The sequence below is a fragment of the Mus pahari genome, chromosome 1 (genome assembly GCF_900095145.1).
Source record: "Mus pahari chromosome 1, PAHARI_EIJ_v1.1, whole genome shotgun sequence".
Lineage (NCBI taxonomy): Eukaryota > Metazoa > Chordata > Mammalia > Rodentia > Muridae > Mus > Mus pahari.
Window position 1 is genome coordinate 39,538,402 of NC_034590.1, and position 25,788 is coordinate 39,564,189.

At 44.3% G+C, this 25,788-nt stretch overlaps 1 protein-coding gene across 3 annotated transcripts in view; it reads left to right on the forward strand.

Moving 5' to 3' along the window:
- The first annotated feature begins 978 nt into the window (after positions 1 to 978).
- The window catches only part of Ttc23 (tetratricopeptide repeat domain 23), a 78,455-nt gene continuing 53,645 nt past the window's right edge, over positions 979 to 25,788 (forward strand). Inside the window, exons 1-7 of one of the 3 annotated variants that reach the window (XM_029532404.1) lie at positions 979 to 1,365; positions 5,292 to 5,340; positions 8,697 to 8,797; positions 16,289 to 16,488; positions 20,900 to 21,023; positions 23,450 to 23,600; positions 23,797 to 23,922. In XM_029532404.1, the coding sequence (XP_029388264.1) occupies positions 16,309 to 16,488; positions 20,900 to 21,023; positions 23,450 to 23,600; positions 23,797 to 23,922 (581 nt within the window). In that variant the 5' untranslated portion in view covers positions 979 to 1,365; positions 5,292 to 5,340; positions 8,697 to 8,797; positions 16,289 to 16,308. The remainder of the gene's footprint in view (positions 1,366 to 5,291; positions 5,341 to 8,696; positions 8,798 to 16,288; positions 16,489 to 20,899; positions 21,024 to 23,449; positions 23,601 to 23,796; positions 23,923 to 25,788) is intronic. The other 2 variants (XM_029532395.1, XM_021204539.2) reach the window with 2 other exon arrangements.

The window sequence follows — 25,788 nt, forward strand, 5'->3', positions numbered from 1 at the left end:
GAGGCAGAGGCAGGTGGATCTCTTGGAGGCCAGCCTGATCTACAGAGTGAGTTCCAGGACATCCAGGGCTACATGAAGAAACCCTGTCTCAACAAAACAAGCAAAAAAACCAGAAGGATGTCTATTAAATTGCATAGGGGTTTCTTGTTAGGCATCCTTATTTTATTTATCTATCCACACATCCATCTATCTAATTATCTGTAAGTAAAAATAATATGACACTGCAGGTAACTAAAGAATGCTGAGATCAGAAAAAATAGTCTTCCCCAGGAAAAGCACACCAACTGCTTATCCAATAACCAAATGGACAGCCCTGAAAACTCTCTCTTTCAAGTAACAACAATTAAAGAAAAAAGAGGCCATGAATATGAAAGAGAGCAAAGAAGGGGTACATAGGAGGCTTGGTCAGAAGGGAAGAAAAGGGAAGCGATGTAATTATGACTTCAATATATCTGTATATATAATACTAATTGGCAACCACAAAAAGAGGAATTATAGAAAAGATTTCTGGAGTCAGCTTCTTAATATTTGTCTTAATTTTGCACATTAAGGTCCAAATTTTGCTCATGAAAAGCAAATCATGTTAAAAATAGCTTTTATTCCCTCTCCAAATTGATGTTAAAATTCCTATGTATGACCACTGTTAGAAATTCAGTCGTTTTATGGAAGATCAATTTACATATTTTGAAAATCAGACTTATAACAGAAGGGGAGACTCTAAATGGATTTTTTATTTTTAAATTTATTTATTTATTTATTTATTTATTTATTTATTTATTTATTTTGACAATCTCTGACAACTTTTAACTTCAACAAGTCAGCGATACCACTTTAAGAAAATCCCAAGGAAAGGGCTGCCCCCCATCTAAAATTCCCACCTCTGGCTTCCAGGGATTGGATTACAAAGTTCAACAAACTTCTCTTCTCCACTCCCTATTGGTGAAGAAGCTATCATTCTTTCTTTGGCCTGGAGTTTTGTTAAGTACCGGGTTGCTTTATGGAAAAATGCTGTTCTTTTTTAGAATGAAACTGCTCTGTTTAGGCTTGTCTGTGGTTATCAGGCTGTAGAATCATTAACTTGATACAGAGGGAGTCAAATTGGCAACTCGGGATTTTCAAGAGAACTGTGAAAAGGAACGGACTCCTCTCCCTGGGACCGCTAAACTCACAAAGGATTTTACGACAAAGTTGCAGATTCTGAGCGTTAAGGAAACTTTCCAGGTGTTTTGTTTTGCTAGTTTTAAAGGAACATCCAAAGAAAACCAGAGGAAACACCGACACACATGCTGAGCGTGGCTGGAGGAAGAGGCGGCAGAATTCTTTTGTCTTTAGAATGAAGTTGGAAATGCAATTCCCAGGTGCAAGGTAAGTAAGATTAATTGTGGATTATATTTTGCTTCAAAAAAAAAAAAAGTTGTGCCTTGCCATTATTTCTTGCTTTAATGTGGATTTAGGCATTTAATATTATTGTTTTTTTTTTTAATCAAATGGATAGAGCAGAAAAATTACAGTTGACTTTGAACTCAAATTGGGCAAATATTTGTAAAGTTTAAAATTAAGGAGTGGATTTGCCTATGACCAAGCAAAACCTAGTTTTGGCGTATGCTATATCAGAATCAGCAAGTGGATAAATTCTCCCCAAAAAGAAATCTGGTATTCATGTTCTCAATCAGAGGTACTTTAATTAATATTAAAATATAAAGTTCAGGAATATATTAGAACAACTGTTTCTTACATTGTCACACTTAGTTTGCCTACGAGGACATAAAACAGTAAAACTCCAGAAGTTCATACCAAGGCTCTGGACAAATGGGGCTCAGAGATTTTCAATGAAAAGAATCTACATATTTTCTTCTTTTCTTCAAGATTTTATTTATTATTATATGTAAGTTCACTGTAGCTGTCTTCAGACACCCCAGAAGAAAGCACTGGATCCCCATGACAGGTGGTTGTGAGTCACTATGTGGTCGCTGGGATTTGAACTCAGGACCTCCAGAACAGTCAGTGCTCTTAACCGCTGAGCCACCTCTCCACATGTGGGTGCCTGTGACAGATGCTTAGTGCGTCAGGAGCTCAGAGCCTTTGGATTTGCAGTAGGTGGGGAGAGAGAAGTGACACTCTACGAGGCTGCTGCAGCCTTGACAGAACTGCCTCTGAATGCAGCAAGAGGTTCATTGAAAACCATGGTTAAAAAGATAATGCTTTATTTAAATAACTTTTTTTTTTTTAAAGCACAGGAATTTACATGAAGAGCCAGTCACTAGAATTAAGGAGTTCAGTTGTGAATTTTCAATATGAAAATTGCAGTTTAAGATTGTGCCAGGGCAAAGGCCAGAGCTCAGCAATCTCACTTGGCTTACAGATCTGCAGCCAAGTCTCTTGAGACATGTTGATTAAGGATCTTTATTTACCATCGTTGGTTTACATAAATCCTGTTGCATTACCTTGGGGCATCTGAAAAGCACCAAGAACTTTTAATTTAGCACTGAGAGTATATTGTCAGGTGTGGTGGCTGCCACATAGGTAGACCAGTGAGGGTGATTCTTATCCCCACTGAATTGGCTCTTTCTTTGAATGTGTTTTTCATGATTACACTCAACTAATCTAAAGGAATTTCAAACCCCCAACCCAAAACTATGAAAAGCCGCTACAGGCATTGCCACTTGAACTGTGTCTGGGACAAAACTCAGTACTTCACATGCTCTATGAGCTGTGGTGATCCCCCAGAACCTCTGCTGAGCACTGAGAAGCAAAGAGAGTGAAGGACCACCTCCTGCGATGGGACAAAGTGCTTCAGGGACGTTATCTTTATCCTTATACCAAAACGTACTCTGAAGTCTGAAGCTCACCCATTCTAAGATGGCCATAGGTAGTTCTTTCTTTCTTTCTTTTAATAAGAAAAAACTTACTTACTTTCTTCCTTTTAATTAGAAAAAAAAGTTTAAAAGGGGTTCTTTTAGATCTCCACAGAGGTTAATGATATGCTTTAATCATTTTCATCTCTCTTTTTTATTTCCTTCCCCACCCCCTTTCTCCTTCCAGATATCTAAATTCCCTGTTTATTTTCATGCTTCTTTCCCTCCTGGTTTCTAAACAGAAGACAGAACATTCCACATTTGCCTTTTTGAGACTGGCTTATTTCTCTTAACATGTTCTTTGGTTCCATCCATTTTCCTGCAGTTGAAAAAAACTTTATCATTCATAGCTGAATGAATCTGTGTTGTATACATATATATACTGTCTTATTTGTCCATTCTTTGATGGACACCTGTGCTGCTTCCTGGCTCTTGTAGCCCAAGAACTTTAGTGTACAGATGTCTCTGTAGTAAGCTGACATATCATCTGTGATTTTAAGTCCCTTAAATAGTACAGCCCTCAAGAAGTTAGAGACACAGAAGAAATGTGACAAAATAAACGTGACCTGTGCCACCTGTGGACAGTGACAGTGAAAAGCTCACTCATGCTTTCTCCGAGTCTGCTGAGATTCCTGTGATACACAGCCTTTCCCTCTGTGGAATGGGTATCTCCCCCCACCTACTCCATCCTTTAACCCAAGTGACCGTGCTTGTGGCTGCGTTCAGGCCTTCCCAGCCCTGGCTTCCTCTAGCTCTTCACAGCTTTTCCTCTGAGGAGTTTGGTACTCCGTACGTGCAAAACAAGAAAAGTAATGAAAGGATACTTATGCAGTAAGTCTGGCTTTTAAACTAAATATAATTTTAAGGGCTAGAAACATTACTCAGTGGTAGCATGCAGGAGGTCCTATGTTTAATTTCCTAATAGGAGTTTAATTGCTATGGCAATGTTTCTACTATTTGTATTTTCGCATTAAAATATATAGATACTATTGCTAGTGAGTGTATCATTTCACTCCAGTTTCACAAGGAATGAGATGGTGGCTCTATCTCAAACAAGAGGATTGATGTAAAAGACATGAAGTCTCATCTACAATGTAATTTGTGAACTTTGAGACTTTGAGGTCTGTGGACCATCCCAATAGATGATAGATAGATAGATAGATAGATAGATAGATAGATAGATAGATATTCAATTACAAAGTCTGTTCCTCAGGATTCTCCATGATATGGTGACACCACCTTCTTTTTATCCATCTGGGAGTTCACAGGCATTGGGAATACCTTCAGTATTCAGCTACTATAGCTAACCCTGCTAGGAAGATGTGTACAAGTTGTCGTGTGCTATACTCCTTCAACTGCGTGTTATATTTACCTATAAGTAGATGAGTGGCTCATGTACTGACTCTGTGTCGAGCTCAGAGGAAGCATCACAGCTGTCCTCCAAGGCAACCTCAGCACCACTCCACATTCTCACCAGTAGCCTGTGAGAGTTCCAACTTCTCCACATCCTCACCACCCCTTCTTGTATTTGGGTTTATTGCAGTTGTTATTACTGTTGTTGTCCAAATTTGGTGAATATGAATTAGTAGCCCCTTGTGATTTTGATAATGACTAATGATATTAGCCATATGGGCTTCTTGGCTATCCATATATTTTTATTGTTCAAAAACAAAAAGTGTCTAGGGGCTGGAGAGATGGCTGAGCAGTTAAGGGCACTCTTCCTGAAGGCTCAGTTCAAATCCCAGCACCTACATGGCAACTCACAACTGTCTGTAATTCCAAGATCTGACACTCTTGTATAAACACAAATGCAGGCAAAGTATCAATGCCCATTTTAAAAAAAAAAGTAAATTTTGAAAAATAACATTTAAAAAAAATCTCTATTTAGATAATGGTCTAATTTTCAGTTGAGTTAGCATATTGTCATTGAATTACAAATATTCTTTGTATATTCCCCCATTCTTTAGGATGTCTTTTAATTTAGTATTTAACTTTGAAGCACCAAGATATCAATTCTGGGATAGTGCAGTTAATACACCTTTTCCTCTGCCATTGGTACTTTGGAGCCGTTTGCGAGGAACCCAAGCTCATGGGGTTTACTCCAGGGTTTGGGCAGAGCCTCGTACTTAGAGCTCTTGCATTTAGGTCTCTGCTGGGCTTGAGGTTAATTTTTAGGTATGGCTTGAGGTCCACCTTCTTTGCATGTGACTCTCCAACATCCATCATTTATGGAAAAAACCTCTTCTTTATGCCATTTAAGTATCTTAGTGCCTTTAGAGGGGTTGGGGGTACATAAGGCCCTGGGTTTGATTGCTGAAAAAAATAAATAAATAAAAGAGTGGCCGTTTACGTCAGAGTTGACTTCAGACTTCTTTTCTTGGCCTGTCTGTCAGTCCTTATGCCAGTGCCTTGCCATTTTATTCTGTTTTATCCCAGCTTCGACTGCACCATGTTAGACAAATTAAAATCCTACAAGTTGTACAAGGTAGGTTTGGTTTTTTTTTTTTTTCCAATTTCTGTTGTTTCTTTTTGAGATTGTATTTTAATTACAATATTTCTCCCTTGCCTTTTCTCCCTCAAAGCCTTCCCATATACCCCTCACTGCTCTCCTTCATTCGCATGGCCTCTTTGCCTGTCACTTGTTATTACATGCTTGTGTGTGTATGTGTGTGTGTGTGTGTGTGTACATATTTCTAAACACAGCCTGTCGAGTCCATATGTTACTTACTCCATATGTTTTCAGGGCTGACTGTGTGGCCCTGGACCACCAATCAGTGTGCTCTTTGGTGGAGAGGGCATTCTCCTGCCCCCCTCCCCGCGCTTTACTCTGTTGCTTGTCGTTCTTTGAGTAGGATTGAGGCCATGTGAGGTTGTCCCCATCCAGTTTGGCATGTTTGTTGGTATCTTCCTCAACAGCTTGTTTGTTCTTGCAGTTTATATAATAATTACCACAATCAGGGTGACTCACATAATCATTTGACATGATTACCATTGTTTACCTGGTGAGGACATAATAGGATCTATTGTGGGACCCAGGCAAATGTCAAGGATCTAGGGCAATTTTTTTCTGCAATCACCATGCTGGTCATGACAGCTTGAGAACTTGGAAGTGACATTTCGCTTCTCCAATAGTGTTTGATTACTATGGGTTTGTTCGGGCCTCCTCTGTTCCATTTTGGGTTTTTCTGGTCTGTTTGCTTTTATGTTTGGGGCAGGATTTTATTGTACAGTCCAGACTGAGCATGGACTCCTGGTCCTCCTGACTTAGCTTCCCAAATTTTGCTATTATAGACTCATACTATCAGGCCTAGCTGACTTTTTATAGTTTTTATATTAATAGTAACTTTTAAAATTTCTAAATATGAATTACTTAGCTTTCTTCCTTTATAAGGATTGCTTAGTCTAGTTTGAGTTTCTTGCATTTCCATATGAATTTCAGCACAAAGTGTTCCAGTTCTGCATAGAAAAAAAAAAAGAACATTAATATTTTGATAGGAATTGTTTAGATGTGCTGATCCCTGTGGGGAAACTGATACCTATAATCCACGGATGTTCTCTGTGGATCTAAGCTTGCATTAACTTCCTTGGTTTTCAGTACATGTCTTTTATTAGTCACTTTCACAGTGCAATAACTAAAGACCTGACAGAAATCACTTAAAAGACAAAAGAGGTTTGTTTGCTGGGCTCATTGTCTCAGTCCATTGCAGCAGAGGAAGCAGGAACATGCAGGGATTCTTCGCATGACAGTAGACAGAGGCAGAGGAAAAGGCCACAATCCAGGGTGGTTGCATCCTTAAAGTCCCACCCCTTGGTGGCCTACTCCCACCACCCGTGCCTCCACCTTATGAAAGCTCCAGTCTTCAAAATAGCTCCACAGTCTGGGGACCTAGCATTCAAATGCGATCCCTTGGGAGTCCTTTCAAATTCAAACAATGAGATTCTTATACTTGTTTCTACTTATTACAATTACTCATAAGGGTCTGTTTGTTTGTTTTTCTATTGTTTGTAGCCATGTTTCCTTAATTTCATTTTCAGGTTATATATTAACATATATAAAATATAATGTTGAAGCCAGGCATTATAGGGCAAACCTGTAGTCTTAGTGCTCAGGAACCTGAGGCAAGACTCAGGTCCCACTGAGAAGATCCTGTCTCGACACAAACAACAATGAAAAGCAATGTGAGTAACTCTGAGACGTGAGGTCTGAGGTTGGCCTCTGGCCTCCAGGAGCACACAGAGCTGCACATACCCCATATAAGATGGAGCGAGGAACAGAGGCAAAAGCCAGTGGCATGGCGGTGCAGACCTGCAGTCCAGCACTTGGGAGGCAGACATGAGGAGCAATGCAAGTTCAAGCCAGCCTGGCAGACAGAATTTCACTCCAGCCTGGCCAGGGATGTGAAGTGAGATGTTGTCTTAAACAAACAAATGATATAAGTAAGAAAAAGTGAGACTACAAACAATGGGAGAGAGAAGGAATGTGTCTTATTTCTGATCTATCCTTTGTACTTACTGAACATGTTTAGCGGGGCTAGTAGGAGTTTTATTATTCACTGTCCCTGGATTCCCTAGGATTCTACAGACAGGATCATGCCATAATAAAGTTTTGTTTCTCCCTTTTCGGTCCTTATGCATTTATTCCTCTTGCCTACTTACTCTGATTAGAGTACCATCTTGAATACAGGTATTGAGAGAGAACATCCTCTTCTTGTTTCCTGTCATAAGAGGAAAACATTCAAGACAGTCACCAGTAGCTTACCAGGCGTCATAGCAGATGCCTGATTTCTCCGTACTTGGGAGATACAGGCTTCAGGATGGTTGACCGGGCTACACACTAAGACTCTGGATCGAGGGTGGGGCAGAGAGACAGAGAGACTACTCAGTGGGTCAAATGCTTTCTGGGCAAGCATGAGCGCCTGAGTTTAGATCCCCAGCACCCATAGGAAAGCTGGCCCAGGGCAGTTCCTTGCATGAGCAAGCTCATTGGTCAGCTGGTCCAGCCAATCAAGTCAATGAGAGATCCTGTCTCAAAAACTACGGTGGAGAGTGATTCAGGATGACACCACACACACACACACACACACACACACACACACACACACACACACACAGATTTTCAAAAAGTTCAAGGAAAAACAAATAGAAAAAGAAGAAGAAATGTCTTCCCTGTACCTATCAAAATGAGGTGGTTTTCTTCTCTGTGACTATGGTGCATAGCTCATATGTCAACCCAACTTCCCATTCTTTAAGTAGACCTTTGTGGCCGCAGTATATAACCTTTCTCTATGTTGCTGCATCTGAGTTTAATATACACTTAGAGAAAGATAATGGTTTGCTGTGTCTCATGTGTCTGACTGGTTTCACGTGGTGCTTTTCAAACAGCTCCCGTCTGTGCAGTTTGCAAAGTGGATTTTGCTTCCCCTTTTTTACGTCTTGGTAGACTTCGCCACTGGAGCTGCTCTAGACCTGAAACCCAAGTTTATATAAATATTTTAAATTCTTAGTTTAGTTTCTGGAGTTATTGTGGCATTAATTATGTTTTCCTTAGCCTCCGTCCTCCCTGTTTTTCTGTGGTATTTCCCAATGCCCTATCTTTATCTGGGCCAGGTTACTTAGCTCATATACTCTGACACCATAATGATAATTATTTCCCAAGAGCCATTGCCCTGAGGGTTTCTGCACTTTTCCCTTAGGCCCCCTACACCTTCCCACAAGTCAACCCAAAAGTTACCAGCTGGAACATTGGGGACCTTCGGATCCCTGATCTTGCATAGTTGCCACCCAAGCAGGTGAAGGGATCCTTTGATCTTCCAGCTATTAAATGTTTTAACATCTCCCCAGTCTTTCAGGTCAGACCTCTTCTCACTGTGAGCCAAGGCCTGGCTTGTGTGTCGGCACTCTACTAGGCAGGTCTGGAAGAAGGCACAGCATCCATTGATTAGGTAAGTCTGACTGGCAGTTGTGAGTGCAGACTGAGAGAGGCCTTTGAAGCTGGCAAGGAGGAGGTGGTGTTGGGGCCTGGGCTGATTTCTAATGAAATCCTAAGCCCCAGCTATGGCAGTTACAAAGAAAAGAAAAGCAGCTGATGATAAGCGTGGAGCTCCAAGTGAGTGAACTCAGGAAAAGGTCTTTAAAGATGTTCCTATATGGCGCAAACACGTGCTGACAGTGTGCATTTAAAGCAAGGTCACGGATTCAAATCCTTTCAGAAGTCAGACAGGTAGCATGGCACCTTTCAGGAACACACATTTCCTGTGGCAGTTAAACATCTCTGAGATTAGAATACATGCTACAGTTGATGGCAAGTCGCAAACAGTGTGTGAAGTAACAGTGTCCCATAGCCAACCATGCCCTAGATGAAACCTGGGAAATGAGTGGCCTGGGTCACTCATCCCATCCCTCTGTCTGCTCCATCCCTTTCTCTTGGGAAGAGGGACAAATACAGAAATCTGCTCTTACGCAGGAAGAAAAACTACCACACAGGTGACTACTCTGCTATGCCCAGGAGCCAGTGGTCTCTGGAGAGTTAGTTCCCTGGCTTGCTGGGAAGGCTGCCTCTCTACCCTGCCTGCCTATTGTCGTAAAGTTGATAGACGGTCTGAGGTTTCAAAGACAGAAACTCCAGAAATCTAGATCTTGATGTGAAATTCCTGTTTGCTTGATTATTTCAGTTAGCTTCTGAAGTAACAGATTTCCTCACAAACATTCTCATGTTTGGTTGGTTCCCCCTCAGGCCCACCTCCCTCCCACATCAGGTACCCTCCCAACCCTGTTATTCTGCTTCTACTTTTGTATCACATATGTTCTATTACCCTCCCCTCTCCTCTCCCTCCAGGATTCTTCCCCACTCCATCCCACCCCACCCCCACCCCAGCTTTGCCAACTTCCTTCTAGATATAGATATTTAACAGTTCAAAGCTAGGATCCACCTTCGAGGATCCTAGATTACCCCAGATCATATAGTATTTTCCAGTTCCACCCACTTTCCTGAAAGCTTCATAATTTTAATTTTGTTAGTGGATGGATAAAATTCCACCGAGTACTTGTACTGAATTTTAATTGTCCAATCCTCTTTTGGTACACGTGTAGGCTGATTCCCTCTACAATCCTTGATATTTTGAATAGAGAAACAGTAATCGTGGATGTCCAACCACTTCTGGAGTAGGATGTAGAGCCTTTTGGATATATGCCTGTCTATGAGTTGTGTAGCTGGATCATATGGTAGCTCAGTTTTTAGTTGTTTGAGCTTTCTATTTTTTTTTTTAAGTTTTTCGAGACAGGGTTTCTCTGTATAGCCCTGGCTGTCCTGGAACTCACTCTGTAGACCAGGCTGGCCTCGAACTCAGAAATCTGCCTGCCTCTGCCTTCCGAGTGCTGGGATTAAAGGCGTGTGCCACCACCGCCCAGCGAGCCTTCTAATCTTAATGGCTCACTTTTGACAAAAAATATTTTAGTTAAAAAAAAAAATCTATGTTACATACAACCTATGAACACTCTGTATATGTATTTGGATGAGAATATGTGTATGCATTTGGGATTCAGTGTAGTGAGAATTTTTGTTTCTTTAAAAAAACACAGAAGAAGGAATGTGCATTTGTTTTCATCCCAGGGGTGAGGTCTGGGACTGCTCAGATGATCCACAGCAGCTGACTATGATTTGCCTCGTGCAGAGGCTTGACTCTGCCAGCTGCAGAGAGTGTTTGTGATTGTGTGACGTTTAGAATTCTGAGGACTTTTGAGAGCGTATATAAATTCTAGGGCCCCAAGATATGGGGTGTTGGTTGGTCTGTGTTAGTTAAGTAGTTGTGCACAAAGAAGAAATAAGAAGAAATTAGGTACCCTGAAGGTGAAGGTCAAACTTGCTCTAAGGAACTCGATGCCCCAATCAGCAGGAAGAAGTCTAATGCTAATGTCACCCCTTTCCCCTCTGTCCTTTTTTCTCTCCCGTGTAGTGTTAGAGGGTTGAAAGGTAGAGAAGGGTGGAAAGACCAGAGAACCCACAAAGTAGCCAAAGGCAGGCGACAAGGCAACATGAAACAAACTATTTTTTTTTTCATCATGAAAACAAAAAAGAGAAACCTATTTCAAATTTCAACCTTAGATTCATAGGTCCAAAATAACAAATATTTGCGATATGTTATTTAAATCATTTCAAACATTCTTTTTCTGCCTCCCTCCCAATGCAGAATGAGAAAACGTGTTTCAATCTGTTGACGGTATTGCCTTTCCTGCTCACAAAAATTGATGCTCGCTTATAAGATGCCTGCTGTGGTCAAAGCAACCGCATTTGCTTCCTACAGCTGTAGATTGTGGTCTAAGTAAGCCCATAGGATACAGAATTTCAACAAATTGTTGCAAGTTTGGAATCCTGGTTCTAGCCCTGTGGTATTCTTCAAGTATTATCTTCCTTCATTTCATTTTCCCCCTTAATAAAATAGAAGTAGCAATAAGAGAATAGGAATAAGATTGCCCACTGACACTCATGGTGTAGTTGTAAGAGCCATGTGTGACAAAGATGGAAAGCATAAAGCTTTCCTGAGCCATCGGTTGTCAGTGCTGCCCAAATCACCAGGCAGGCGGGGCAGTGTAAGCCCTTGAGTCTTGGGCTCCTAGTGCTGCTCCTTTAGACCGTAACACCCATTAAAACAACCATTTCATTAGCCAACCCGGGTGGGGTAGATGAGGAAGGCTAAGGCAAGAAGATACTTTTTAAATGCCAGCCAACAGTCTGGATACAAAATAGTACTGGGTTGGTATAGTGAAGCTTAGGCACAGTTTGGATAGTTTATCTTCAGGGCCTGCCCAGGAATGAGAAAGTCAGTACAATAACCCCTGCAGCTTTCCCACAGTGGGACCTTGAGCACTTTCTCCATCTCTGTTTGATAGTTCCATTCCATATTGCTGCCAAGGGAAAGTAAAGCTCCCTTTTTCTTAGGAGACATCTTTTCTGATGCATGTATTAACTTTTTTTTTTTTTTTAAGGATTTTTAAAAATTGAGTTAGGTGCATGGGTATGTGCACCTGAGTGCAGTTGCCTTCTGAGACCAGAAGAGGGCGTGGGATCCCCCTGGAGCTGGAGCAAGAGGTGCTTGAGAGCATGGAGTGTGGGTTCTGGGAACTGACCTCAGGTCCTCTGCAGTAGTACAGTGCGCTCCTGGTGATTGAGCTGTCTCTCTAGCCCCAGATCTTGGTTTTAGAACATCAAGGAATCAATGTACTTTCTCTAGCCTGTTTCAGTTGCCCTCCGGCCAGTCTTGAGTTCAGAAGTAAGTGTGATAACAGTGTGCCCTTAGTAAAAGGAAGGTTCCATCCTCTGCACCAAAAAAGAAAATCACTCAGCAATGGTCTATTTCTAACATTTTAATGTAAATTTCGTTTGCCATCTCAAAAACAGTTCAACTGAAAGTAAGTTGATCGCCTTATTAAGCTGGCCTCTCCATTTTATGCTGCTGCTTCTATTCATGGCCTCAGTGTGGTTTTCTGGGAAGGGTGAAGTAATAAACAAACTAGCCTCTGTGGTAGGGCAAAAGCAGCCATAGACATTATGTACATGGCCAGTTTCCAATAAAACTTTATTTATAAACCAGCCACAGGACTTGGTGCAGAGCAATTGAATACCGACCTTAGAGTTCCAAAATGAAAATGTAGGGGTCTGGCCTCACTATCTTCCTATCTAAGCAGGTTATAAGAATTCCACTCAGCAACACATACACACACACACACACACACACACACACGCCTGGCTTCTGTTGCTCTCACCTCCCATCCCACTACCACCATGTACTAACTTAATTCTATATAATCACATTAATATATTCAGTAACTTTTTTTTTAGCCTCAGATAAGGAAGTGATTGTTGGATCACATGCATTTGCTAAAGACATACGAAACTTTCTTGGGAGAGGCTTTAAAATGCATCAAGAGCATTTTACATTTATTTTATTTTTATTAGCTGTTTGTACATGAGCATGCATGTGTATAGACATCGGACTCCTTGGTGTCTCTCCCCGGGAGCCATCCACCTTGGTATTTTTGAGATGAGATTTCTCACTGGGATCTGAGATTTGATGTTTGGGATAAGCTAGCTGACATCGAGTCCCAGAGCTCCACCTGTCCCTGCCTCCCACACTGTGGGATTACAAACAGCACCAAACTTGATTTTTTATTTTTTTACATGATTTCTGGGAATTGAACTAAAGCCCTCATATTTGCAAGAATAGCACTATATATCTATATTTCTATCCCTTATAAATCAGTTTTTATGGAAAGTGCCACTCTGGATATAGACTAAAGAAAATCAGGGCCCACTTTGGAATTTAGAATTTCATACAGTATGCATACAGTAATTATACTTGTGTTCTTATGTGGGACACTGGTACCCTTCTAAAATATTATTATTGATATTTTAATGTGCATTGTGGGAATGCAGCTAGCACACTGAAACTACAATACCATTCATTATTTGTGAGAATGAATCTGAAGTAGGCATTTTGTTTGTTTGTTTGTTTGTTTATTATATAAACAGCATTCTGCCTGCATGCATGCCTGCAGGCCAGAATTATGCACCAGACCTCATTATGGATGGTTGTGAGCCACCATGTGGTTGCTGGGAATTGAACTCTGGACCTTTGGAAGAGCAACCTGTGCTTTTAGCCTCTGAGCCATCTCTCCAGCCACAGGCGTTTGGCTTTTTTAAAGTGTATAGATTTAAAGAAAAAGTTAACCAGTGTTAACCTAATACTGATATGTCAGTGTCATCAGGGTGGCACCAGGATGTCTGAAGCTTGAAAGTCAGTGACCACTCTGCCTCTTAGAGCTTGGTGCATGGTTATATTGTCTGCTAATTAGAGGTTCATACCCAGGGGACATCTTCATCACCCTTCCCAGCCAGAAACTGTATGGCTCACCAGTTCTGCCTAATGAAGTAGTTACTCTTTTAGCTCAAAATCAGTGCCTTTTCAGCCTGAAACCGAGTCCTACTTTGCTCCTATTAACTACGAGGTACGGGTGAGGCCCAGGGGTACCTCAGGCTGTGTTTACAAAGTGATGTTCCTTAGATTTATGCTCTGAAAGGGCAGGGGCTCTCATGGTCAAAGCGTGAGAAAGTTCTGCCTGTGGGAAAGTCATGGATGCCACACCACATCCAAGGCTTAGAAGGGACCTAACTAAGCAAAAGGCTCATTCCTGTCTACCCATTTATTGGGAGTATCCTCCGTTTGTGGAACCAGTATTTCTTACTGTTGACCAACTCTCTTTTCTTCAGCTCTGTGGGTAGCCCTCCTGGGTGGAAGGCACATTAAAGTCTGAGGCTCTGGTGCACGCCACTGCCTCACACTGCGCACCCACCTGCCGGCAGCTGGCTGTGTGGCATCTCACATTTCACTCCCAAAGTTCGCTGATGATTCAGTTGCTTTGCGTGGGCACCTTCCTCTGGTCTTGCTCTCTTTCCAAGCTAGCTGAATCCCCTGCAGCGTGGTTCTCACTTCAGAAGCCTGACTAGCCTCTGGGCCTACATAGTCTTTTGACCTGCTGGAGTTCACCGTCCTGCGCTCTTGTTTTCCATAGGGTACACTTGCCTTTGGAGACCTAAGTTCCATACATATGGAGCAGGTGGTTTTTGCCTTACAGCTTACTCATTGAGATTTCCTGTCCAACAGATTCTGTTGCTATGTCTGCAAGTCCGCACCTCTCTCCTTCTACAGTGTCTAATCTCTTGCCTGTGCAAAACCCTTTGTAGAACATTTTCCTCTAACATATTACATACCTCCAAGTGAAATTTCAGTCTTTTGAAAACATTCATGGAACGCAACTATACTATGTTGGTGTCTTTTTCTGTTAAATCAACAACTACATTAATTTGGTGTCTGCTTTTTAGTTGGATGTTTTCATCCAACTAAATGAGCCTTTATTCCCTGAATCTCTCGATATTTGTGAGGTTTAGTTATTTGGCAAACTCTGGCATAGCAAGCATAGTTTAGTGTAGGATTAGTTATTCCCTGTTACTGAGGGAAAGCCACCTTTCTGAGTACTTTGCCCAGTACCTCATTATCTTGTTTCATTTCAGGGGAACAGTGCCAGATTGGGTGCTAGGCACATTCTTATTAACGCTACAGAAGGATCTTTCTTACACACTGATTAATGTAGTGTTTCTGCGCCACGCAGAACCGGCGCCTGTCTGCGTGGGCAGAAAACACCTTGGGGTGGGTTCGTACTGCAGAGCTAATCTTCCTGAAATTAAGAGATGATCTGCAAGAAAGATTATTATTATTTATTGATTACACGCGGGAGAACCCAACCATCCCCCACGTGTCCCATTGTCCCCGCTGAGTGTCTCTCAGTCGCAATGGTGCTTGTCCCAATTTCTCAATCTCTCAATGGCGCGCGGTCCGGTCCTCCGAGGAGCTATGTCCAGAAGGCGGGTCCAATCGAGTAGGCGTGACGACATTGGTGGTTGGACATTGGTGGTTGGTCCGGGCGACGAGTGGGCGTTGACAGTGGGTGGTCCGAGGACGCTGTGTTCTGGCTGATCTGCTGCACTCCCGCTGATCTGGGGAGCAATCCCCAGTGTGCCTGTAAGAGGCACAACACAATGCTCAGAGGGAGGACCCAACAGATTAACATCTCTCCCCATAGCTGAGGGGACCCTGGTGCTGAGCTCAGGTGCTCTCCCTGTGTAGCATTCTCCTCAATAAACTGCCCTGCAAACTCTAGGCGCCTTGCTCTCCCAGGCTCTCAGCTCTCTCCCAACATAGTGTCCACCAGGAACTTCTTGGTTCCTTCTCTCTTGCCCTTTGACTCGGAAACACTCTAAACAATAAACAGAGCCAGCTGGGGTCTTGGCTTGCTTACTTTTTCCATCTCTCAGGAATCAGGGTCTTGTTGCTAGAATCCTGTCTTTTAAACCTCTCTCTCTCTCTCTCTCTCTCTCTCTCTCTCTCTCTCTCTCTCTTTCTCTCTCTCTCTCCTGTCTGTCTGGAGTTTTTGTTGTTATTGTTCTGTTTTGTTTTAATGTTACTGTTGTTCTGTTTTGTTGTGGTTGTTGTGGTTGTTGCTTCAGGCAATAGAATAATTAGTGTATTTTCTCCAGACTGAAAGATTAACAGTAGTCATCTACTTTCTGCCCCAAGGTCAGTTGGAGTTCAGTTGATTCAATATGTGTTCATTTCAATATACTTCATTGTGAGCTGTGTGGCCTCACGTAATTTCTGTTGGGATCTATGTGCTTGGTTTAGCTAGCACTGGAAATAAGCTTTCAAAAGAACTCAGCAACAGTGCATGCCCCTTTGAAATAAATTGTTTTTAATCTTAAAGACGTCATAGATGTAATGTTATATTGTCCTAGACGTTAACCTAGGCTTCTGGAGAAAAAAATGTGAATTTTTAAAAGTGACTCTGAAAATGGTTCTCTCACACCTTTGTCGTTTGACAATTAGAGGACAATGCGTATGAGAATATGCAGGAGTCCCAGGAGACCCACATGTCCAGCCACCTAGACGAAGTCATTGCTGCTGTCAGCGTCACTTCTAAAAACAGGCTCCCGAATAAGCTGCTTCAGACAGCACTGTTCCAGCCCCCTCGAGAGAAACTCCACCTGTGTGAGGAGAGAGCGAAGTCCTACTCCAGCAGCCGAGAGGTGAGGAGCCTGGGGTCACACGGTGGCCATGAGGTGAGGAGCCTGGGGTCACACGGCAGCTGTGAGGTAAGGAGCCTGGGGTCACACGGCAGCCGTGAGGTGAGGAGCCAGGGGTCACATGGCAGCCGTGAGGTAAGGGGCCTGGGGTCACACACCTGCTCTCTTGAGAACTGAGCTATCATCCTAAGCAGGAGAAGCAGGGGAGATGAGGCTACCTCAGGTACAAGAGTCCTTAAGAGAGAACCTGCCTGCCTTCTGTCATGAATGTAGGCCTTCCTCCTGTAGGCACAGTTGTTGACATGCCAACAGCAAATGTCTATTGAGTATGCTAGTCTTCATTGGCAACATGACTGGATTCAGAATCATTAGGAGTTGGGGGTGGGGGTAGAGGGGGTTCAATACCTGAGTGTGTCTGTGAAGCATTTCCAGAGAGGAGTAACGGAAGGTTAAAAGTCCAGAAGGTTAGAAGGCCGTGCTGACTGTGCACCCGTAGTTCACCCACCCCCATGCCCTTAGGCCCTGCTGAAATCAGAGCAGAAAGGACGAAGCTTGTTGAAGGCCAGCTTTTCCCTGGGCTTCCTGACTGATGTGCTGGAGCTGCCCCCGCTCCACCACTCTCTCCTCGTCATGATGGACTGAGCCCTCAAAAAGCCTGAGCTAAAGCAAACGCCTCCTTTAAGTTGTTTCCATTTGGTCACGGTAACGAAAAGTTAGAGAGTCCTGAGTGTCAGTGCATGCCAGACTGCAGTGATCTGCAGTGCACGCACACGACGTTCGGTTTGCTGACGTGCAGCTCCTCATTCTGAGGCCCCTGCCTGTTTTCCTCTCTGCATCTTCATTCCCACCCCCCCTCACAGATTCATCTCATGTGCCCGGCCCTCTTTGTCCTTTCGTGTATTTCACGAATAGCTGTTGTATGTCTAAGGCTTTCCTAGTGCACAAAGGGAAGACCACAGCCTCCATCTTATGGGGACTTAGGGTTGGATTGAGATGACAGAAGGGCCACCGAATAGTGACAGCCACTGTGATAAGTTCTGTAGCAGGTTCACCCAGTATCCCTGCAGATGAGAAGAGGATGGGATGGGCGGCAGTTAAGGCTGAGCCCCTGGGGTGGGAGGGCTCAAGAAACAGCACTGAGGAGTCCTCCAGATGGACAAGAGGACAGAAGCCTCCAGGAGAGAAGTGATCCAAAGGACCAACAGTCTCTCTGTGGAATCATAAGGAACTCTGGTGACAGAGTGAGTGTGAGCTTCGCTGTGTATAAACACCAGGCCCAGCAACACACTCACTGCTCAGAAGGAGTAAATTAGTGGGACTGACTTGGGAAGAGCATAGGCGTTAGAGAGGTGAGTGGGGTGGGGGTGGGGGCGGAGGGGACTCTGACTTAGACTCCATCTGCCTGGGTGCCTGGAGGCACACCCCTGCCCTTCAGAGTGCAGTAAACGAGCCTGTGTTCGTTCACTGTACACCCGGTTTTTGTTCTGTGCCCATTGTGGGTCAGTCCTGGCATTGAGTAGACTCTCAGGCAGCTCCTCAACCCAAGCCTCAGTAGAGAATCGCACACAAAGGCCTTTATCACCTGCCAAGCATGAACTGCCCTCCTGCGCCTGGAACGGTACAAGCCATTTCTTGTCTCTATGGTTCCAGTAAGGATGCCTAAGATCTGACAGTAAACAGGACGGAGCTGAGGGGGTCACTGGTTGTAGAGGAGACAGACTGTTGATTGTGGTGCAGGTAGGGGGGGATAGAGTGGGTCCATCTAGGGTCGGGTGGGCCGTGGGAGGATGTAGGACCAGTGAGCAGAGGACAAGGGAAGGAAAGAAGCAGTACATGGGAAACCTTCAGGTGAGGCTTGAGTGTGCTGTGCCTGTAGCGAAGAGAGGAAGCCATGGGCCGGGATGACACACGGGTGGAGAAGCAGGAGCTCAGTGAAGAAAGACCCTGCAGCTCACGAGCTGAGCGCCCTGCAGGACCTAACATTTCACCAGGGCCCACCTCGAAGAACTCGCTTGGAAGAATATCCATTTCAGTGTTGCTTTTTATTTGAAAGTAAATGCAGACTTACAGAAATATGATGGCCCATCAGTTGTCAGCATTCGTTTCATTAGTTTATTCACATCCTTATGGAGCCATGGAGCCACGGCCTGGTGTGCTCACTTAGAGCTCTTGTTTCATTCTGCCTCCCACTCTCTTCTCCCTCACGAGCGTCATTTTCCTCAGCTAGCTGAGAACAAGTTATGGATACTATGTATAATATATATGATATTATATATCTATATATTAGATATAAAGTATAATAATTTCACTTCCTAACCACAGCACAGTAATTGAAATTAGGAAACTAATATTGTATAATACAGTCACATAATTTGTTAAAACAACAAAGCAAGAAGCAGCTCCATGAATAGATGTGAGTCTAGCTGCAGCTTCTTTTCCGTCTCTGTCAGTCTGCTGTGGGTTCCTAGCCATCTTTGCCTTTCCTGCTCTTGATAGTTTAAATTATATATTCCAACTGCGTTGTAGAATATTTCTTCCCTCGAGTTTGTACTGTATTTCCTATAGGCGGGTCTTCACTTCTCAGCACAATCAAGACAATCCCCCATAGACATGCCCACTGGCTAAACCTCTGGGTGATTCTGTCCTCTGTCAGGTCAACAGTTAGCATCGACCAACGCTGGCAAGGCTGGCAAGGCTGGCAAGGCTGGCAACCGTCCCTTCCTCGTGGTCTCTGCATGGAGCTAACTTAGGCTCGCTCATAACTTAGTGCTTGGTCCTGTGCTGGTGTGCTGGGGCTGCTGTAACCAAGTGTCACATGCTGAGGGACGAGGGACTTGAGCAGCAGGTTGTTTCCCTGCCGTTCTGGAAGGTAGACTTCTGGGCCTGTGTCCTCTGCTTGCTGATGGTTGTGCCCTTTGTGTCCTCACACGGTCATGGTGCACACGGAGGCCTGGGTCTCTTCCTCTTCTGGAAGCCATCTTGGACTAGGGCCCTCATTTTATCTTAACATTTCTTTTATTTTTTATTATTTGTGTGTGTCCCCTGAGTGGTCTGTGAGCCACCTACTTCAGGTCCCGTGTAAGAGCAGGAAGCACTCTTCACCACTGCGCCATCTCCCAAACCTCAGGGAAGTCATTTGAACCTAATCTTCCTAAAAGTCCTCATCTCCAGAGTCAGCTTCACTCTGGTATGCAGGGAGTGAGGACTTCCACGGAAGACCTTGGAGGGAAGCCAGGCGTGGTGGCGCACGCCTTTAATCCCAGCACTCGGGAGGCAGAAGCAGGCGGATCTCTGTGAGTTTCAGACCAGCTTGGTCTTCAGGAAAGCCTGGGCTATACAGAGAAACTATGTCCTGGGAAAAACAAAAACCTGGTCAGGCTCTAAGAGTGACCAGGAAGAAACAAAGTGGAAACTCCTAATTCCTGGAGGTGTGTGCCTCCCTTCCTCCGTGCTGAAGCACCAGTTCAAAGGAAGGAGACGCAGGCCCACCTCCATCAAAACATGTGAAACCAATGTTAGGGCTTTGCTTGAAAGCATCTTTTCGTGCCTTGAATGCCACCCTTGCTGGGAAGCATGGCTCCCTCTTTGTCCTGACCCTGACTACAAATGTGCTTCTTCTCTGGCTTCCCACCTGTCAGGCTTACTGGCCTCTCTCTCTTTGCTAATGTCACAGAAGACTGTGGCTTCTTCATTTCTGTGCCAAAATCAACCTAAAGGGAACAGGGCTTGGGGGTCACAACTTGAGGGTGAATGGTATCATGGTATCATGGCATCAGGAACATAGAGCAGTTGATCATGTAGCAAGCATCCAGTCAGGAAGAAAAGAGGAATGAGAAATGAATGCCAGCATTCAGCTTGCCGTATCCTTTGAATTCAGTCTAGGACTCCAGCACGTGGGATGGAGATGCCCATGCCTAAGTTAAATCTCACTGGAAACACCAGCAATCAGACGTTCCCAGCGGTGTGCCTCCTTGGTGATTCTAGACCCTGTGAAAGGGACAGTGTTCATCATCACAGCTGCAGAGGAGTGCTGAGCTGAGGGCTGGCTTTCCTGCTTGCTGCAGCTGGCCCTGCAGGAGCCAGTCACTGCAGGAGCCAATCACTGCAGTCCAGCTAGAAGACCTAAGAGGTGGTCAATGTCTGTTCTGCCTGCCTAGTTTCCCTTCATCCCACTACACTCCCCACCATTAAAGTGTATGCACCTCTTAAATGAGTTGTCGTGTGTGCTTCACACAACCAGATGAACACTACGGCCCCCAGCAGCCTGTTGTCTGGCTCTCTGGCACTTCCCGAGCGCTCAGCGCATGGTACGCGCTCAGGAAATACTCACTGGGTAGACCTATGTACAAACAGACCCTGTGACTCTGGAGTTCCAAGCCGTCTACCTGATAAACTCATTTTCTTTTTCTGACAGTACAAACAGGCCATCCAGGAGCTTGTGCGCTGTGTGGCACTAACGAGAATTTGCTATGGCGACTGGCACTGGAAACTAGCGGAGGCGTATGTTAATCTAGCTCAGGGTTACCTGCAGCTGAAAGGTGAGCTTCCCGGGCACCAGCCGATGGGCTTCTGTTCTCCCTGTCCCCAGACTTATTCGCACCAGAGGGATCAGGGTTTTGTGGCTCTTAAGAAGTGATTGCCTTTAGGAACAATCATAAAGGTGTCGACAGGAAGAAAGGAAGAGTGTGGTATGGGTTTTTTGTGGCCTTATTGAAGTCCTTAGTGGATAATCTGTTGGATCAAAAGATGGCAGGAAAGAAGTCGAGACATGGAATGGAGGTTAGAGTGGGAGTGGATCCCATAGTTTTCTTGAGAGGGGAGTAGGGTGGGAAAGACTCACTCTTGAGTGTAAGTAGCCAAAAATGAAAGGGATTGGGGGGGAGAGAAAGAGGGAAGGAGGGAGTGAAGAAGAGAGAGAGAAAGAGAGAGAGAGAGAGAGAGAGAGAGAGAGAGAGAGAGAGAGAGAGAGAGAAAGAGATTGATTCACTTTTGAGTGTAAGTGGCCAAAAACTGAAAGGCTAACCCAAGCTGGCATTCGCCTGTACAACTTTAAAGTTCAAGGTGAAACTTGATTAAATAGAACCCACGACTTTAGAGGCACCACATTTAGACCACATTGGAGTATGTACCAAAGTAAAGGCTTTTGGTTCTCCTGTGTACTGAGAAAGGAGCTGGTGTTGGCCAGCTCAGGATGTGCAGGGGTTGAGCATCATAGAAGGAAAATAGAAGGAGAGGATGGATGCAGGAAGGATGTAGCATGTTCTATGTGCTGACTATGCTGGCTTGCACGAGCTACACATTCACGTGATCCTCTGAAGAACATGCTAGGATGGTGGCGACATAAAGTCCCCTTCCCCCCAGGGTCCAGCCTTATGACTGGAATGCACCACAAGACCGGACTGTCCCTGTTAGTCAAAGGCCATTAGAGAGGGGTCGGGGTGGGATATTAGAGAGATCTCATCCACACCTCCTCTGAATTTTCTAGATTTGGAGAGAGTGAATCTGAGTCAAAACAGCTTGCGGCAAAATCGTAAGCAGCTGGTCTGAGACTCGGACCCGGGGATTGCACGCCAGTACCAGGGCCCTGCCATCTGGGACCTGAGGTCCTGGCTTCTTCCTTCTGTAGCCTCCTGTGTGGATCCCTTCGGCGTGGGTCTTCCTCTCTCAACGTCAAGTCAAAGCAGTAGTCACTACTGAGCATGCCTTACCGTGCTCACTGCCATGTAAAACCTATTCAGAGTTCTCATCTACCCGTGAGGGAGGGGTACTCTCCTTACTCCTCTTCACAGCCGAGGCAGCCGAGGCCAGTGTCTTAGTGAGTGATGAAGCAGGGGATCCCTGCGCGGTGGTCTCACCTCAGAGCCCATGTTGTTAGAACTGAGCCTGTGCTGTCTCCAATAGATGAAGTTGACGTGCTAAGGGAAGGGGCTGACCCCGCAAACCTAGTCCATCACTTCAGGTAGGCCATAGGGACAGCTCACACTAATAAATCCCTGACACCCTGGTTAAGGCTGTGCCTTTAAAATGTAAGGCACACAGAATACTGAAGGACTTCTTACACAAAGAACATAGGCTTGCTTCTCTACCTTAGGAAGTGTATTGTTTCTGTTTTATAGGCACAGGAATGGAATTAACTTCATATTTTGACAGCTTTTGCAGAGAACAGAGATATGATCAAGTGTAATTCAGAACGTAGGGCTGGAGATTTCTGGATGTGAGCGGAAGGGGGTTTCTGGGGGGTGTGTGTGTCTGGTGTTTGTGTGTGAGGAGCGTACAGACCCTAGGCTCCCTAGCTGGTGTTCCTCAGTGTCACCCCTCCCACAGGGTAATCAACACTTAGAAGAGCACTGAACACATGGGAAAATCCGTTCTCAGTAATTACAGTTATTACTCTGCCTCATGTTAGTCTGTGGCTGCACAGGAACAAGAGGTTACACCACAGTAGTCCACTGCCTCCTGGGGTTGTGCTTCTCTATAAGTATTTATAGAGACTGACTGTGTTTATGTTATGCCAAAAGAACTCTTTAATATCATGATTGTAAGTGGGTGAACAAAAATCTCAGCACTTTTAGTATTTCCTTTAGATTGTAGTCACTCAGCCAGGATTACAATTCCTGAATATCTTACTTCCTACCCAGAATGCTACAGTTCTTGCATTCCATTGGTGTTTCAATAATTATTGATATTTTACATCTCATACTGGGGGTATTTCAAAGCTGTTCAGCTCATTCTGCTTATTTTATTTCTAGACAGGCCGTTTTGGGAGATGTTTTTCGTCTTGAATGCTTGATATAAAACAATTGTGTGGTTGTTCTAGTCAGGGTGCTATTCCATACTTCCCAGATCTATGTCTGTGTGTTACCGGACAGCAAAGGTTACATGCCAGGCTTCCCAGTCACGGAGGCTCGCCTTCCTGCCAGCTGCGGTGAAAGAGAAACTGACACTTCTTTTCCTCTGTCCACAGGGTTGTCACTACAAGCAAAGCAACATGCAGAGAAAGCCAAGGAAATCCTGGCCAACTCCATCGAGAGTCCCTGTCACAACAAAACAGATATCTTCAAGTGTTCCCTGGAGCTTTTCTATACCCTGGGGAGAGCCCTGCTCTCCCTCCAAAAGTATCCTTTTACCTCTAATCACAAGCAGAAAGCACTGATGCTATGATTCTTAAAGTTAATTCTCAAAGCCAAGCAAAACATTGCTAGGTGATTCAGGGATAATAGGAAGTATTGTCTGAGGAAAAAAAAAAAAAAAGTCCAGGATATGGGGTCCCACAACCTAGAACAGGCAAGACTTTTCCTGAACCTATTTCAGATTTAAAGATGCCTCAGAGAACTTGATAAAAGCAGAGAGACTTTCCAAGGAGATGCTGCAATGTGGGAACATCATAAAGGAAGAGTGGATAGAAATCCAGTCTCGGATCAAGCTGTCGTTTGCACAGTAAGTCTCTGGTTTAGAACTTGTATGCGTGGTGACTGGAGGCTCCTAGGCTGCGTCCTCTGGCTTCTCCCAAGGCCACTGTCCAATAAGGAAGAGCAGCCCCAACGGAGACAAACACAGTGACTCTTGTCACATGATGTGGATTGCACTCATATCCCCGCCCTCCACCCCTCACCGTCATGGCCTCAGAGACCCTTACATCATTCCTGCCTGCTCTGTCCACCCCACTGCCCCTTCATCCTTCTCTTCCCCTCTCCTCCCCTTCCACAGCATCATTGCCATCCACCCCAGGAAGCTTCGCTGACACAGAAGGAGAGTTTTTCTGAGGTTCGGCCCCTGGGATGGGACACCTCGGTCACAGGAGAGCAGCGCACTGCAAGTCCCCATTGCTGCACACGGCTGCTGCCTCCCTGCTGCACACGGCTGCTGCCTCCCGCAGGCCATTGCTGCACACGGCTGCTGCCTTCCGCAGGATGAATGGGGTCCTATCTTGTTACAGCCAACAATGTTGGCACTGTAACTCTTTCCTAATTAGCTGCCCTGAATTAAGTACCCGATTATTTTAAAATTCCATTTACTTTCCTTATCGAATTAATTGAATACGGCTGCATACTTGTGAGCCATTTGGGATTCTCCTTCTACAAATAGGGTGTTAAGTTCTATCTTATTCTTTTTTTGGACTTCCCTGTGCTTTTCCTACTAATAATTGAGATTTTCTCCTGTGTTCTGCATGTGACTTATGTCGCTTATATTTTCTTTTCTCTATTGCCCTTTACTTTGTCTATGGTGTTCTCCATAACCTAGGAATTCTTCATTTTACCAGATTCTCCATAATTTCCCTCTACCTCATATGTTTTAAGATTAAAAAAAAAAAAAAAGTGTGTATATGTGTGGGTTTGTGCACATGAGTGCAGTACCTAGAGAGGCCAGAAGGGGGTGTCAGTCCCTGGCTCTGGAGTTAAGGTGGTTGTGATCCACCTGGTGTGGGGTCCTCTGCAGGAGCAGCACCTGCTGTTGTACGGTGCAGCACCTCCCACCTCTGCCTCAAGTGTTAACCATAGCCTTGTCACTGACTGCGTTCTGAATGTTTCATATCTTAGCTCAGAAATGCCACTTTGGTCCAGAGCCAATACAAACGAGGGGTTTTCATCTCCGGGTGTATGTGATTTTTTTTTTTTTTCTGAGCTGTTCCAGCATTGATTGTTATTCCAGCTGTGGCATCGTGGTGGAAACACATCTGCCCAAGTGCCTGAGAAACTGATGTGTCTTCTTTAGTGAGCCGCCCCACTCTCAGCCTTTATGACTATTCCCAAGGACACAGAAGAAACTTTGTTCTTTATTTTGTGTGTTTAATGACCTAATGAGTCTGTATTATGTTGAAATTATTAATTTCTGATATTCACATGTACATCTTAATTTTTTTCTTTTATTTTCGTTTTTGTTCTTTATTTTTTGAGACAAGGTTTCTCTGTGTAGCATTGGCTATCCTGGAATTCACTTTGTAGACCAGGCTGGCCTCAAACTCAGAGATCCACCTGCCTCTGCCTCCTGAGTGGTGGGGTTAAAAACACGCACCACCATGTCAGACACATCTCTAAATTTTTGTCAAGTTGCTATATTAGTGTTTAGATGAATGTACTTAGTCCCCCAAGTACAATTAGTGTTCTGTCTTCAAGTGGTTTTTCCATCTTAATGTATATTCTGAGGTTGTTTTGCTAGGGGTACTGGGGGAGAGCCCGAAACAACATTTCTCCATACTCTTCCATTCTTGTAATCACGGTACGTCTCTTATTTTGTCTCTGTCCAAGTTTTGCTTGTATTGCTGTGATGACATTTACCCTGACCAATAGCAACAGGGAGTGGGTG